The sequence below is a fragment of the Lemur catta genome, chromosome 5 (assembly GCF_020740605.2).
Source record: "Lemur catta isolate mLemCat1 chromosome 5, mLemCat1.pri, whole genome shotgun sequence".
Classification (NCBI taxonomy): domain Eukaryota; kingdom Metazoa; phylum Chordata; class Mammalia; order Primates; family Lemuridae; genus Lemur; species Lemur catta.
The window spans coordinates 97694869-97711002 of NC_059132.1; the positions used below are offsets into that span (position 1 = coordinate 97694869).

Below are 16134 nucleotides of genomic sequence, written 5' to 3' on the forward strand. Positions count from 1 at the left end.
TACAAAGCCAGGAAAAAGAATGACATACAGAAACTCTTGTTTGGCTGTACTTGTAGGAGATGTAGGAAAATCCTCCAGTCTACAGATGAAGATTCAAGAGAAAGCAAGAAAACAAAAAGGAAGCATATAAACATTCATGCACAAATTAGTTATAATGACCAATCATCTGGAAAGCTTTTCTAATTTCCCACTCTTAGCATTCATTTTCCTTCAAAGTACAGTTTTTTTTTTTTTTGAGACTCTGTTGCCCAGGCTAGAGTGCCGTGGCATGAGCCTAGCTCACAGCAATCTCAAACTCCTGGGCTCAAGCAATCCTCCTGCCTCAGCCTCCCAAGTAGCTGGGACTACAGGCATGTGCCACCATGGCTAATTTTTTTATATATGTATTTTTAGTTGTCCAGCTAATTTCTTTCTATTTTTTAGTAGAGACGGGGTCTCGCTCTTGCTCAGGCTGGTCTCGAACTCCTGAGCTCAACCGATCCGCCCACCTCGGCCTCCCAGAGTGCTAGGATTACAGGCGTGAGCTACCACGTTCGGCCCAAAGTATGTTTTGAACTGTTTTTTTTTTTTTTCCATTCCATTTCCTTTTAATTGTAACTGGAAATGAAATACCAAAGAACACATCCAAAATACCTTAACAGTATGAGTTTGGCAGTGACTAATGAATAACTTATATTTTTCAAATAAAACAGTTAAGGCATCTTTACTTGAGGAAAGAAAAGGCAAGAAATATCAACTATATAGTGCTTTCTAAAAAATCTATTAATATTTCATAAATATCACATTTTGTAACTTTAGAGACTATTTGAAGCCCTTCTCTTAAGAGATAATAGATAATGGAGATAAGAGATCCAAGAGGATAGAATAAATAAAACACACGGAACATCTAAAGAAATTTAGTTTACTTTCTGAATAGGTGAAAGTAGCCATGGTATTGCAAATTTAGAGTCAACAAAGGAATCATAGAATCCCTGGTCTGTGAAGACTTTCTGCAGAAGCATCATGATGAGGTGGAAGGAGTACAGGTTCAGGCATCTCTTCTTACTGACTATATGATTTTAAGCATTTTAGGCAAATACACTGATCTTTCTGAAGCTCAATTTATTGTCCTGTAAAGTGGGGATAAAATTACCCCAGTTCACAAGATTGTGGTGAGGATTAAATAAAATTATCTAGGTGAGGCTCCTGGCACAGAGTAGGCACTTATAACACTGTAATTAACATATAATAATACCCACTCTCCCCACATTGAATGAACAGAGAAAAATACATCTTTCACAGCCACTGCAATTTCCCGGTCTTTCTTGAGGACTGTTTAAGAAATGTGATGGACACTAGGCAGCTGTAATGAAATGAATACACAGTCTTTGGTTCTGGACTTAGAGGTTCAAACTACTACAGCAAGACTTAAACCTGACAGGGTCTCCAGGAAGTCTTGACAATGGGCTCTGGGGTTGCTGATTTTAACTAAAACTCATTGCAGAAAGCTATGACCCATTTATAAACATCCATTTCAGGAAATGTTCCCCTCGATAGCTATCACATTATTCAGATTCTTAAAATATTATGAGTAGAGCTGTAATGTATCATACTTCTTAGTCAATCTATGACTAGTAATTTTTATAGCACTGAACCATATCTATTTCATCAGTATTTAGCATGATGGATGCATTACAGTGCAAAAGTAGCACAACATTAACTGGTTATAATATTAAGAAAGAGCAAATTCTCAAAATCTGACCTAAGTTATCCAAACCAATTTTGCAGTTACAATATAAAACTGCTCCATCGAAAGTGAGGTTTATACTACCAAGGGTATGAATAAAGTCAAATGGTTAAATATATTGGTAACCAATTAATCATCTGAATATCATGTATAAAGGTAATCATTATCAGGGCAATTCTTAACAAACCCAAAAACAGAACTTAAAGATAAGAACAAAGTATCAAAACAAAAATATATGACATACTCACTATAAAAGGCTTACCTATACTATTACAAGGATTTCATAGGCTTTACTGTTAAATACATTAAATGCAAAAATGACAAGCGAAAGTTTTGAAATCCAGTGTGAATATGGGTAATGCTTACTTAATATAAAATTAAGTGAGTCTATATTCTTTGCCTGTAATTTTGTTTTAACTATTTGAATTATGTGAACATTGGCCTCTTGTATGTTGAACTGAAATTTGCATGAACATTTTTCTTGTTACACTGTCTTAACAATGTACTGGGAGTCAGTTTTTTTGAGAGAATAGAAGCAAGTAGTAAAACCAGTTTTAGAAGAAAAAAGTTATTTTTCTAAAAACATTGTATCTGGTGATATTCTTAATGACAGTCAGAATCTAAGTATTTGGGAACTGAGATTATGTGTATAAACCTCAAAACTCAGCAGCTATGGGTTCATCCAAAGAGTTTTAAGTTTTCTATAAAACTATAACAAACAATTATAAGAAAACAATAAAAATCAACACACTTACTGTATATTTGGTGTAATCCCCTCAAGCAGCACAATATTAACCCCACCAATATGAGCAGTGGCACATGTCTCAGTCATCTTTTGATGTAAAACATCTTAAATGTGAGAAAAAATAATTATGTAAAGTCTGGAAATAAGATAACTGTACTTTATAATAAAATTGCATTTTATTTATAATATATTGTGACAAAAGATCATATTAAAGTTATGACAAAATTTGTTCAACTATTTCAAGCCTACTTTTTAAAAAATTTCTTTACAATTTATTTCCTTGCATTCATATATACACACATTACATGTCAAAATTGGAATATACAAAATACATATCTTAATACGCTATTCATGCATTAAATAGTCTACTGGCATTAAATAGCCTAATGGCATTTTAAATCTCAGAAATAATACTTAGTGCAGAAAACTTAGAAAATCAAAAACAAAAGTAGGAAAAAAGGAACCACATAAACTAGCACTCTTGGCCCATATAATTCCTGTGATTTCAATGGAGGATGTAAATATTTTTATTACTTCACAAAACCAAATGAAATCACACATACCATTTTGGCTACTTTTTTCATTTAGCATTTTTTCACATCAATAACTTCTGCAATAAAATTTTAATGGGTAAGTTGTAACTTGTCATATGGCTATAAAAATAACTTTACCAATTGCTTAATGCCAGACTGGCTGCTTCTTTGTACAGACATCTTTTCACACAATTCTGATTAGTTTTGCAGATGTTAAAGTTGCTGAGTCAGAGGACAAATGTGCTTTAAAGACTACTGATAAAAACTATTAACCTTCCGGAAGGTTAAACCAATTTATATCCATTTAGAAGAGAATGAAAACATCCATTTCCTTGATTCTCTGATTCTCACCAAAACTGAGTATTGTCATTCTTAACTTTTGCTAAACCAACAAATGAAAAAACTGATAATTCTTTTTTTTTTTTTGATAATTCTTTTTTTTTAACCAGTAAAGTTGAACAAAATTTTTATGTCAATTCAGTCACTGGAACTTGTGTGTGGTATTGTCTATATCCTTTGCCTATATTTTTCTAAGGAGGGCTGCTATGTTTGTATTTTTCTTATCAATTTATAATCCATCTAATTTCTTCAGAGAATTTTCTTTAATAGTATATAATTTTTAATTTAAAATGAGTTTTTGAATAAATAATAAATGTTCAGAATACAAAACAGGTGAAGGGTATATAATGAAAAGTAGGTTCAAAATAACTTTTAATTGGACCTTACATATTTGATAATCATAAAGTTAACAATAAAAACACATTTGATTCATAATTTTCTTCTCTTGTGTAATAAAACCTGTCAGGTAATTTTTACAACCAGAAAGAAAAGACACTGGTATTACAGAGTCATTGCTGCAAGGGAATCCCTGCAACATCAGTTTCACGCTGTGGTATCCATTGATTCTGAGAAGCATTTATTTTTTAGTTTTAGCATCACTGAAATTGGGATGCATTTTACAATTAGTGGCATCTCGCCATATCTGGCAACATTATTTTTCTTTGTGAAACATATTGATGTGCCTTCAAACTGATGGTCTCCTAGATTTGATAAAATGCCATACCCTGTTATCAGTCTCAAGATGAATGGTATGTTTTCGTTAACCTAGAAAATACTGTATCGGCTACAGGGACTTCTTTTTATAGAGATATTAAAATGAGTATTGGAGTATAAGATTTCTTTAGAAGAAAGCAAAGAAAAGCAAATTTTTCACAAATTTCATTATTTTGCAAAAATTTTCAGCCATTACAGACATCTTTCTAGTTGGTATTCAAAGATAATCAAAGAATACACGCCGCTGGGTATTAGGTACATTAGCTTGATATTTATGTGTCCAAATATTTTCATTAGCTATCAAAGCTGCCTCAATTCAATGATCTTCAATTGCATTCAAAGTTCTTGGTACTACTCTACTGAAGAATTTGGGAAATCCTGTTTTCTGAGGAAAAACTGCCAATTAGGAATTTCAGAGACATTGCATACTGCAGAAAAGTAGCACTATGGTATTAGAAAATTGTCACACCTTTCATTTTTTCCTTAAGAGTAAAACTGCCATGGATCCTCTTCAGTTCTGATTCCATTGTTAGTCCACCAATATCTGCCTCTAAGTGAGTACGGTTCACCATGCCAATCCCAAACACTATTAGAGTAACATGCTGAGGTTCAGCAGTTACCAAGCTACGTTTCCTCTGTGTCTTAGTCAAACTGTTGTTGTCTTGTTCATTCTCAAACACGACTTTACATGTTGGCTCTGTAGGGCTCCGAACTCCTTTATAAATAAATGGAAACATACAGTTTTACATATGAAAACTGCAAAATCGATGGACATTCCAAACATTATCTTACTTTTCTTCCCTTCACATTCCCAACCAGTCCTCTTCCTCCTCTTCCCCCATCAAAATGATTTAAAATTTTTTTCAACATTTTCCCAAGTTCCTACCAAAAGTAAATAGTAGTACCAGATATTTTAAATTACGTCTGTCTGAATTTTTTAAGAATATGCCATGTAAAGACTAGAGAGGAGGGGAAATAGGGTGGCAGGATATCCGAATGCCATTACTATTTTCTCTCCTTGGTGACTGCCAGTTTCTCTGCATTTCAATTATCCACTTATAACATTAAGGAAACAATGAACAACCTGCTGTCTTTTTTCAAATTATTGCTATTCTAAGCAAAAATCTAAAAAAACATAAAAATGTCTGTTACCTGTTGGTCCAAATGTTTCTGAAGATTTTTCCAATATTCCTGTTGGATCAGAAATAAGTGAATAGAAGTTCAGCAATTTATACATATTCTGCCAGCACTCAGCTGAAGGCTCACTTTGTTCTGATACTGTAATTGAATCCGAGTCATCCATATGAATAGTCATGTGATCCACCACATCTTTGGAACCTTTCCTAGACACTTTTGAAGTTCTTCTTTCAGATCTTCCTAATGAATTTTTGTTTCGAGATTCCTTTTTGTTATTTTCATTGTTGGTCCGTTTGTTCTTTGCATTATTTACTCTATTGCCACCATTAAGACTTCCTCTAGAACTGCGGCTGAAGTCAGATGAACGAAAATCCCGATGTTTTCTGGTTTTGAAGGTAGGTGTTGGGGAAGCAGATCCAGCTGTATATCTGCTAAGTTTAATGTCAGTCTGAGTCGCTTTGATGTCATCTATCATTGTGCTAAACTGATGAATAAGACGAACCAAAGCCATATCTACATGTTGGCTTATTGACTGACAGGAAATTGTAAAGTTGCAGTGAAAGGTATTGTAATAACGCTTGTTAAGATCATGAAAAGAAAGGGCACTGGTAGAGTTCTGAGGGGTGCACACTGACTTTTCCATTACAACAGCACTGATGCTAAAGGTTTCCAACATTAATGCTGGTTTGAACTCAAGTGGAGGAAGATTCACATGGCCTTGCCTAAAAATGTAAAAAAAGAAAACAAAAGGACAAGGTTTTATTTCCTTTTTTCCAGAACATCATTATTAATTTATAAGCAAAATAATCTCTAAGGTGAAATGTAAGTAATTTAAATAATTTTGAGCAAGAGAACCAGTAGAATATGCTTTTTCACTAGGTCAGTCTTTTTACAAGTTGGAAGATGGGCCTTAAGTCTTCCTTCTTGATCTTACTCTAAAACTGAATAACAAGTCAAAATCATTTTATGTTAAGAAATGATTTCAGTGAAGTGATAAAACATTTTTTCTTGCCATCGGATGATACAGCCCTACAGTATTGAAATGTAGAGTTAATTATAGATCAATTAGGATACCTCCATTAATCATCCCCTCCCCTCTGTAACTATATATTTAATGTCTTCACATTTAATATCATTTTATTTGTTATTAAAAAGGAGACCAGGACAGGGATGGTGGCTCATGCCTGTAATCCTAGCACTCCTCCCAAGGCAGGAGGAGGGCTTGAGGACAGGAGTTGAGACCAGCCTGAGGAAGAGTGAAACCCTCTCTCTACAAAAAATAGAAAAATTAGCCAGGTGTAGCACATGCCTGCAGTCCCAGCTACTTCGGTGGCTGAGGATCACTCAAGCTGAGGAGTCTGACTCTAGCCTGGGCAACAGAGTTATTTTGAACCTACTTTTCATTATATACCCTTCACCTGTTTTGTATTCTGAACATTTATTACTCAAAAACTCATTTTAAATTAAAAATTATATACTATTAAAGAAAATTCTCTGAAGAAATTAGATGGATTATAAATTGATAAGAAAAATACAAACATAGCAGCCCTCCTTAGAAAAATATAGGCAAAGGATATAGACAATACCACACACAAGTTCCAATGACTGAATTGACATAAAAATTTTGTTCAACTTTACTGGTTAAAAAAAAGAATTATCAAAAAAAAAAAGAATTATCAGTTTTTTCATTTGTTGGTTTAGCAAAAGTTAAGAATGACAATACTCAGTTTTACTATTTTTTTCATTTCACTGTACATTTATAATAAACAGTATGTTTTGATGAACACTGTCAAGGTTACAAAATAAAAATAATTTTTACCACTGATTATTAAAATCACTTTGCACTGTTTCAGCTTGCATGGTCATGGTTATGTTATTTATATTCCACACTATTGTGAAATGCAAGGACACCCTGTATTTAATAGAAAAGAACAACGTGATCTCCATGTTCCTGTGCCATTAGAAATTCCTCAGACATTTTAAATTGAAACAAAATTTAAGAGAACTGTATTTTTCTATATGTAATTCCATGAAATTTTATAAAAACTAACTTTGTTAAATTTAAACTTTATAAGAGTATTTCAAATGAAAAATATATTTTACTTAGCTATATATTTGATACAAGCATTTTAGTTTTAATTTACTACTTTGCAACAGCACAAAAAGGATGAAACCAAGAATGTTGCAAATACCTCATCATAAATGCCATCTTCAACTATTCTGTCCACTAAAGACCCATTCAAAGTAAAATTCCAAATTCCCAAAAGATTAGTCGAATCCTATTAGTGGGTATATAATTGCCTATGTAAGCAGTAAAAAAAAAAACCTCAAAAACCATCCATGACAATACAGAAAAGCAGTAAAAGATGGTTCTTAACCTTCACTCTGCTACACTTAGTATTCCTGTTTGTTTGTTTTTCATGGCTATACTCTCAATATGATTTCTACCCTGTTCCTAATACAAAATACCACTTGACTCAAGTCCACTCATAAAGGGGTTAGGAATAAATTCTAGGTAAAATATATAAAATTAGAATCCTTAGGATCATAAGAGTTCTACTACTGCCAAATAAATAAATGCTGAGTGTGTATATCAACATACGTATTTCAGATGACCCTCATATATGTGTTAACATGGTATAAAAATATGCCTAAAAATAGGCCTCATAAATCTGTTGATAAAAATCAACCAGTTATTAATAAGAAAATGTGGCTACTACTTTTATTAAATGGTAATTATCTTTTCATTAAGATATTAAAATTACTTGCTCATTAAAATCAGAAGAAAGCAAAGTTAAAAACAAACAGTTACTATAAATCTTGCACAAAATTTTAAACAAAAATGCAAATGACACCTTCTTGCTCTTTTGCCTTTTCTTTCTTTGGCTGTGTCTGAGTCCACAATATCTGCTCTGAGGCAGTCCAAAGTCCCTGAAAATGAAAGGTGTTCTCCAAAGTACATTCGGTAGCAGAGTGGCACTGTATCCTGTGACTGGATCCCTGTATGACTCAGAAGAGGTTTGAAGACAACCTAAAAGACATAAACATTCATATTAGCTCAATTTATAGTTCATCATTTATTGCAGGAATTATATATAGAAAAATACAGCTTTTTTTTTTTTTTATCCTACCACAGTACATATCATTACCATAAGGTGAAGCAAAAAAAATGGTCTCATATAACTGGCTCTAATTTTACTAAAAACTTAACATTTGTGAGCACCTATTATGTGTCACTCATCCTCAACTTAATCCTAAGGACAAAGATTTCTTGACCCTGCCTAGTTGTGGGAAAGTACAAGGAAAATTATGAATTAGTGTAAATCATTCTACCTCTTGCTTTCAAAAAAGGCATGAATACCTACTGTGTTTCTGTTTCTTTAAAAAATAGCTTGTATATTAAGTTCACAAAATAATTTATCAACTTCCCGTATTAATATAAACACATTTCAAATGTTATATTATGACTATCTGACTTATTTTAAAATGATATTCCTTGGTTGTAATAGTCATTTAACATTTATTTTCTGACAGAAAATTTCTTTTACATTTTAAGTATAATACATGCTTACACAAATACATTACCCTGGTTAAATCTCTAGTTAACCAAATTTCATAATCACTAAGAGCTAGCCCAAACAGAAGCAACTACACGTGTTCAATGCTAAAGCACTATAATTGCTCTGACTACTCACCCTCTACTGCACAGTTCCTTTTCCTTCTTCTCCATATTAAATATAGGTGCTAACCAGTGCTTTCCTCAGCCTTCTTCTAACTCTCGCACTATACATTCTCTTTTAGTGATATTTTCCTGAAGCTTAAAAAACCCCATCTCAATGGACAAGTGCCATTTATGCAATGAGACCCAAGTCCGCATTTTCAATTGTCCTGAGTCACCTTATTTTTTTTGTACTTGGGAAGAGAGGCCACTCTTTTGATGTTCTGAAGGGCTAGAATGAGAGAATTCAATTTTACTCTAGACTGGAAATGTAGGGAGAAATTTTCTCTCCCCTGCACACTTGTTTGGCATACTCTTTCTTGGCATTACTCTTCCTTAGGTTTGCTCTTGCACCCAATGGAAAAACTCTTCCCTCTGCAAAATTCAAGCCATCCTCCATCTTTCCAAATCTTTGTCATCAACTTATACTCCCTGGTTAATCCTTCATATCTATTAGGGACTTTGATTCCTGACTTTCTTTCTTTTCTTTTCCATCCCAACTGAGCATCCTGGAAGACTTCAATAGTCATGCAGATGACTCAGTCAACACTTCAGTTCCAAAGTTATGTGACTTCCTTGTCACCCACAACCTTGGCTTCAACTCCACTCCAGCGACTTCCTAGACTCTATTTTGTATCTCTTCACAGCATTTTTCTTGCTACATCTACTTTGGATCATTCCTCTTCTATTCTTATACCTGAGCTGCTAAGAACAATAAGAGAAAATTATATAACTGCATTCACCGTCACTTCAACACTTGTATAAACCCTTAACTTGAGCCCAGAAGTTAGATCCTCAGCACTATTAAGCAATCTTTTTTGCGGGTCTGTGGTAAGCTCTCTTTCCCACCCAGTCCAACCTTTACACATGCCTAAATCATCTTATACAATTTTTATCGTATTATTTAATATTCATGTTCCTGGTGGATTTTAGAGTCTTATCTGTAAAATAGTATAGTTATCTCTAAAAATGTGTATTGAACACTAACAAATATGATGAACTTATCATATAACCCAAAAGATAAAAATTATTTCTTTTCCCACTCTTCCTTTTAAAAAAAAATAAAGGAGTCCCTAAACACTATTCTAGAGCTAGGCACAGTGGCAGGTGCCTGGAGTCCCAACTTCTTGGGAGGCTGAGGCAGGAGGATCATGAGTTTGAGCCAAGCCTGAGCAACAGAGTGAGACCCCATCTTCAAAAATAAAATAGAAACTACTCCAATGTATTGGGGCAGTAAACCTCATGAAAATTTAAAAGCACCTAATACATTTCTTAACATAAATTACCTCCTTCAGTAAGATAATTGAAACAACTTGAAAATTTATCTCTATATTGTAGTTGTAAACTATCCTTATTAACTTCCCAAAAACTCTTAGAGGAAACAGCACCTTTTATGTCTAAAGCATTTCTTTCTATAATTGACTCTAAATTCCAATACTTCTCATTTCTCTACAAATATTGCTCCATCCATTAACCCCTTTTGCCTCTTTTTTTGATTGTGACCTTCCTAACTCCTTACAAATACAGTCAACCCTCCATAACCACGAGTTCCACATTCAAGGATTCAACCAACCACGGCTCAAAAATATTAGGAGGGGGGGAAACAATAAAAAATAAGCCAGGTGTGGTGGCACACATCTGTAAACCCAGCTACTTGAGAGACTGAGGCAGCAAGATCTCTTGAGCCCAGAAGTTAGATACCAGCCTGGATAACATAGCGAGACCCCATCTTGCAAAAAAGAAAAAAAAAAAATCAACACAGTTAACAACTATTTACATAGCATTTACATTGTATTAGGTATTATAAGTAATCTAGAGAAGATTTAAAGTATATGGGAGGATGTGCACATGATACATGCAAATACTATGCCATTTTATAAAAGGGACTTGAGCATTTGCAGATTTGGAGATCCTTGAGAGGTTCTAGAACCAATCCCCTGTGCATACAGAGGGACAACTACCTGTAAATATGTTTGAGACTCTTTCATCCTGAAAAAAATGACACCTCCTCTCACTCATGTCCCACTCTCCCACTTGCCTTCTGGTCACTCAAACTAAAAAGTATGTTTCAAAGGATTTTGCTCTTCACTCTCCACATTTAATCAATTAAGTAAGACCTCCACAATAGTCTTTACCTTTACCTTGGCAAAGCCACAATCATCTAAGCTTATAGTCTCATTATCACTGTGTGAACTATTTCAATAACTCATCTTTTCACCTCTAGTTTTTCCACTTCAATCCATTTAACACATTGCCACTCATATACTATTTCTACATGTACAGTTTTAGCTACTTTATTCCTCTGCTCTAAAATCATCAATGGCTCCCCATTGCTCAGTCAATAAAGTATTAAGGTAGCATTAAGGACTATGGGATACGATTAAATTTAATTTTCTAGTCACATTACTTGGCCAATTTGTTACAAATAACAAAAATGTTACTATATGAGACTCTTCTGTTTAATGATCATCTATAGATGCTTAATTTGCATTTATAACAATCCATGTACTTTTTGCATGAAGACTGGAGGCAGAGAGGCACAGAATAAAGACTTTTGCTGGAATTCTAAGAGGCATACTGCTTGATGGTTCCATAACAGTTATTAAGTACTGCCTAAGGAGGTATTATTATAATTGGGGAAAAACAGGCTGGCTCACCTGTGCATCAGCAAGCTGAACAGCAGGAAACCCTTGGTTTGCTTCTTCTACACCTGCTACATCATCCTGACTAGTGCTATGCTGAGAATGTGTCCCATCCAAAGTATTCTGGTCACTAGATAAGACAGTGTTGAAATCTGAGGCTGACGGTATTGTAGGAAGATTGGGTGCAACACCTAACAATAAATTTTCAAAAATAAAATGTAAATTATTAGGACATAGAAACACATAAAAGGGTATATAACAAGGTAAACTTTTGAAGTCTGTACTGTAGTACCAATACTAGACTGTTTAATTGAAAAGAAAAAATAATTTGTACTTTTAGGTTATTTTACAGACATGATTTATTAATGAAAAATGAAATTAAACTAAATTTTCAGAAAATATCAGTCATCCTTATATATGAAGTCTATATTAAAGCCAGTCAGTCCAAAACATAGAATTTTATGGCTGAAAGATCACAACAGCAAAAGAAAGAACTAAGTAGTTACATATCAACCATTTTTCATACTTTCATAGTTTCTGTTTGAAAGAATTTAAATAGCTGTCCAAACATTAAATAGCTGTTACACAGATTAATTTTGGCTGCTTTTGGTAACCATCATCAAAGGCTACTTCACATATCCTTTTTGTAAAAATATACATAAGAAAATAATATATACATTTAGTAAACTTGGAAAAATACAATACAAAAAGAAAACAAATGGTGTGTCCACTTATATTTCTGGATATAACCAACACTACTTCTTTTGAAAATTTCCTGCCAGTCTTCTTCCTACTTATACATATTCCTTCCAAATTAATAAATGGCCCTCATTTGTCTCCCTCCTTAAAAAAAGGAATCTTATTCTTCTTAGCACTTCTTTAGATTTAATTAAATATTTATTAAGTAACTATAAAGAATATAAAATGATAGCTGTTATGCCTCAGAGGGATCTGGGTAAACTAAAAATACTTTCCATAACTTAGGTACATAACATTGTATTGTGAATTTTTTCATTTACCACCTTTTGGTGTTTTGAAAATTAAACCAGCTACATTAAAAGGAAGTTTTAAACTCTTTATGTATAATTTCATATTTGACAAATTTGCCTTTTCACAAGAAAAATGAGTGACTGCTTATTACTCTCTCAATTGCAAGAATATTAAAGGCATTTACACATGGGCCAATTTCAACCAAATGGTACTTAAATGTTTGAGATTCTTTAGCCATGTTCCGAAAAATAGGATTTTGCTATAACTATATGTACCCCTTAGACAGTTAAGCAAAATAATGAGATAACTTAATACCTGTTGGAAGACTATTGTGTCCTGATTTTGTAACAGGAGATTCTTGTACCACACTTCCTCGATTACCCACAGCATTTGACATCCAATTATAGAAACTCACAGATGATGGCTCAGATAGCAAGGGATGTTCAGATAGCATATCAGTGGCTACTGTATTTCCTGAAAATAAAATTGTACTGAGTATAGTGTTACTTATGTACTAAGGAGCAGAATGTGTAATTTATATAATTATTTTTGAAAAGTCAGATTAAAATGTTTGTCTTTACAGAGGTTATAAACTCTCTTTGCATGATGCTGATGTTTGGATATCAAGACATTAATAAATAGTTTATTTTTATTATAATAGGGGAGAATTCTATGTTGGCTGGCCTGGATAGCACACCATACTAAATGCCTAGATTAATATTAGTCAGTGCTGCAATGTAAAAATGCAAACTAAGGGCACAAAGACACCAAAAAGTTAACAACAGAACAACTGTTCCTAAAATATTTTCTCAAAGATAAGGTATAATATGAAAGGTTATGCAACCAAAGTATATATCTAACTAAACTTAAGTCCTGTTTTTTTAATTCCTCCATAAAAGCAAACATATAATGGTCAAATCTAGAGGATATACCTGTTCTTGTTAGAGAGCTACTTTTCACAGCTGCGCTACTTCTCTGAGGAGTCCCTTCCAGGAGGTTGTGCAAGCTTGGGAAGCTTCCAGTCAGGTAGCTGAGTAGGCTCTCCTTCCTTGGACTTTCCTTTACTGGCATCCCACTACGTCCAACGTGCACTGGAGAATCTGTGGCAGTGTCTCCACTGGTATAGCTCAGAGAATGATATGGGTGAATGCCCTACGGGGCAAAAACAACTTAGGGTTCTTTCTTATGCATATAGAAATGACTCCTGGAAACTACAACTCCTACCACTGTAGTTATTACTGCTAGTTATTCTGCACGTTAATACCCAAACTGATTGTGTCTCCTAGGATTGTGGTGCATCTCAATTGTATCTGAAAATGTTTTATAACTATATAGTACAATACAAAGGACCATTTTTATTATCATTATGTGTTTCAACACATTCACTTATTTTAACCACAGATCACTAATTTTCTTCTAAACCCGATGAGGGAGTCTGGTGAAAACACATAGAACATAGTTGAGCACATCAAACAGATGGTGATACATAAAGCACCATTAATACCTAAGGATCAGACAGGCATCAGAACTTCAGAAAGTTATGGATAGGGTATTTCTAGAGGCACTAAGGAATGATCCCTATGGGTACCAAAGAAAGAAAGTAGCCTGAAATAATTCTTTACATCATTGCTTATTTATTGAACCAGCAAACTGATACCCAAATACAATCTCCCTTATACAAAATGCTCCTTAAAAAAACTAATTAAGAAATACATACACTGAAAATGATCTGGAACATGAGGGTAGGGAACCTGAGGCCTCAAGGCCACATGTGGCCCTCCAGATCCAAAACTGTGGCCCATCAACTGAATCCAAACTTACTTCACAGAACAAATCCCCTTATAAAAAGGATTTATTCTGTAAAATTTGGATTCAGTCAAAAGGCCACACTCAAGGATCCAGAAGGCCACATGTGGCCCCAAGGCTGTAGGTCAAGCCTGTAATCCTAGCTAGTCAGGAGGCTGAGGCAGGAGGATCACTTGAGGCCAGGAGTGTGAGAACAGCCTGGCCAACATAATGAGATCCTTTCTTTAAAAAGAAAAAGAAATGAAAGAAACAAAATGAAACTAGAGAAAAGAAAGTTGTCTACCTTCCTCAACCTTTCCTGCAGTTTCTTAATGAAGTTAGCATAGACATCTACCTGGGAGGAAACTAGAGGCTTTATGACGAGAGCAGGAAATCCTGGGGCAGAGGCCATCAGTGCTGTGAAGCCCTCTAAAGTCTCAGTCCTCTCTGGAAAGCAGAAAGGTCTGCACACTTTCCATGCCCTACCAGTCACCCTCACTTAGGTGAGGAAAGGTGGAGAAAGGATGTCAACACAAGAGGTCAAAGAGCATTTACAAAATGTTAAACACTTGCTAAGCACATTTCATATATTACCTTCTTTAATCCTTAACAAGTTCTCCAAGGTAAGAGATTATTTCTATCTTACGAATAAAGAAAAGTCATTTATACACTTACTAAGAAAAAAAAAACAGATATTTAACCCATCTGCCTGACTTCTATCCCAAAATTCTTAACACTATGTTATCCTTCCTAGTACCCTAATAATAAAATCTGTGTTAAGATTTAATCCTCTGGAGAGCTCTAAAATGCCAAAAACACCTTTTAGCTACTTTCTAATGAAAAAAAAAATCAAAAAATTATAGAATTTTTCAATTTCTATGTTCTGTCACATCTAAGATTAGAATTTTGGATCAATTTAAAACATAGCCAAAAAAAAAAAAGGACTACACTGACAAAAAGATCTTGAAAAGCAAAGATCTGAAACAAAACATTTGGAATTTCAAATTTTTGGACGACTTTTATAACCTATAAGCAAAAAAATGTTTTAAAAAAATTCTGAAAGAGAACAGCATTAACAGCAAAGTATCAATTTGATCAGAGGGTTTTCTTAAAGCATAATTAAAATCATAAAATAGTCTAACCCAAACCATATATTGATCACACACTGCCTAAAAGGCTTAAAATTGATGATTATAAGATTATTAGCATTTTCAGTATTGGATTTTATTGAATATTCAATTAATTGAAGAGAATCCTAAGGCTTGGTAGTTAAAGTGGTCTTTACTCAGTATAAATTACTGATGATATAATTTTCAAAAAAGTATGTACACTAAAGTTACAAATCAAGTTAATTTCAACATAAAAATGCTATTTGAATATTTAGGGTGGATAACTAACACTTAAATAATATTTTAGGTCTTCCCTCTAAGCCTGAATAACTCTAACCAAAAATAGCAATAATATACCTTTATTTTTAATGCAGAGTCACTATGGGTATGTGTTTTAGAAAGCTTCCTCATTATCTCAGCTCCAGTTACAGGTCCAGAGCTACCAGGTGGAGGCCGGTTAGCTGTTCCTTCTAGTAGCATTGTATGTTCACTGACAGTGGCTGAAACAGTTCAAAAGAATAAGTAAGCAACAGATTTATCACATCTTGAAACATCAACCTCAGTGTTCCTGGTTGTATAACTATACTCAACTTTCATATTCCTTGACAAATTATTTGTGAAATTTGATATAATATTTACTCTTTTCTTTTTTCCTCCCCAACCCTAATCCTCTCCCTCAGGCTCAAGAAAGGAGCA

General features: G+C 33.9%; 1 protein-coding gene across 1 annotated transcript in view; it reads right to left on the reverse strand.

The window, feature by feature from the left end:
- The window catches only part of KIAA1109 (KIAA1109 ortholog), a 176047-nt gene that overhangs the window by 65233 nt on the left and 94680 nt on the right, over window positions 1-16134 (reverse strand). Inside the window, exons 42-49 of the mRNA XM_045552328.1 lie at window positions 15796-15938; window positions 13477-13696; window positions 12860-13018; window positions 11570-11745; window positions 8050-8225; window positions 5210-5916; window positions 4527-4772; window positions 2482-2575 (exon numbers count right to left, since the gene is read on the reverse strand). Coding sequence (XP_045408284.1) covers window positions 2482-2575; window positions 4527-4772; window positions 5210-5916; window positions 8050-8225; window positions 11570-11745; window positions 12860-13018; window positions 13477-13696; window positions 15796-15938 — 1921 coding nt within the window. The remainder of the gene's footprint in view (window positions 1-2481; window positions 2576-4526; window positions 4773-5209; window positions 5917-8049; window positions 8226-11569; window positions 11746-12859; window positions 13019-13476; window positions 13697-15795; window positions 15939-16134) is intronic.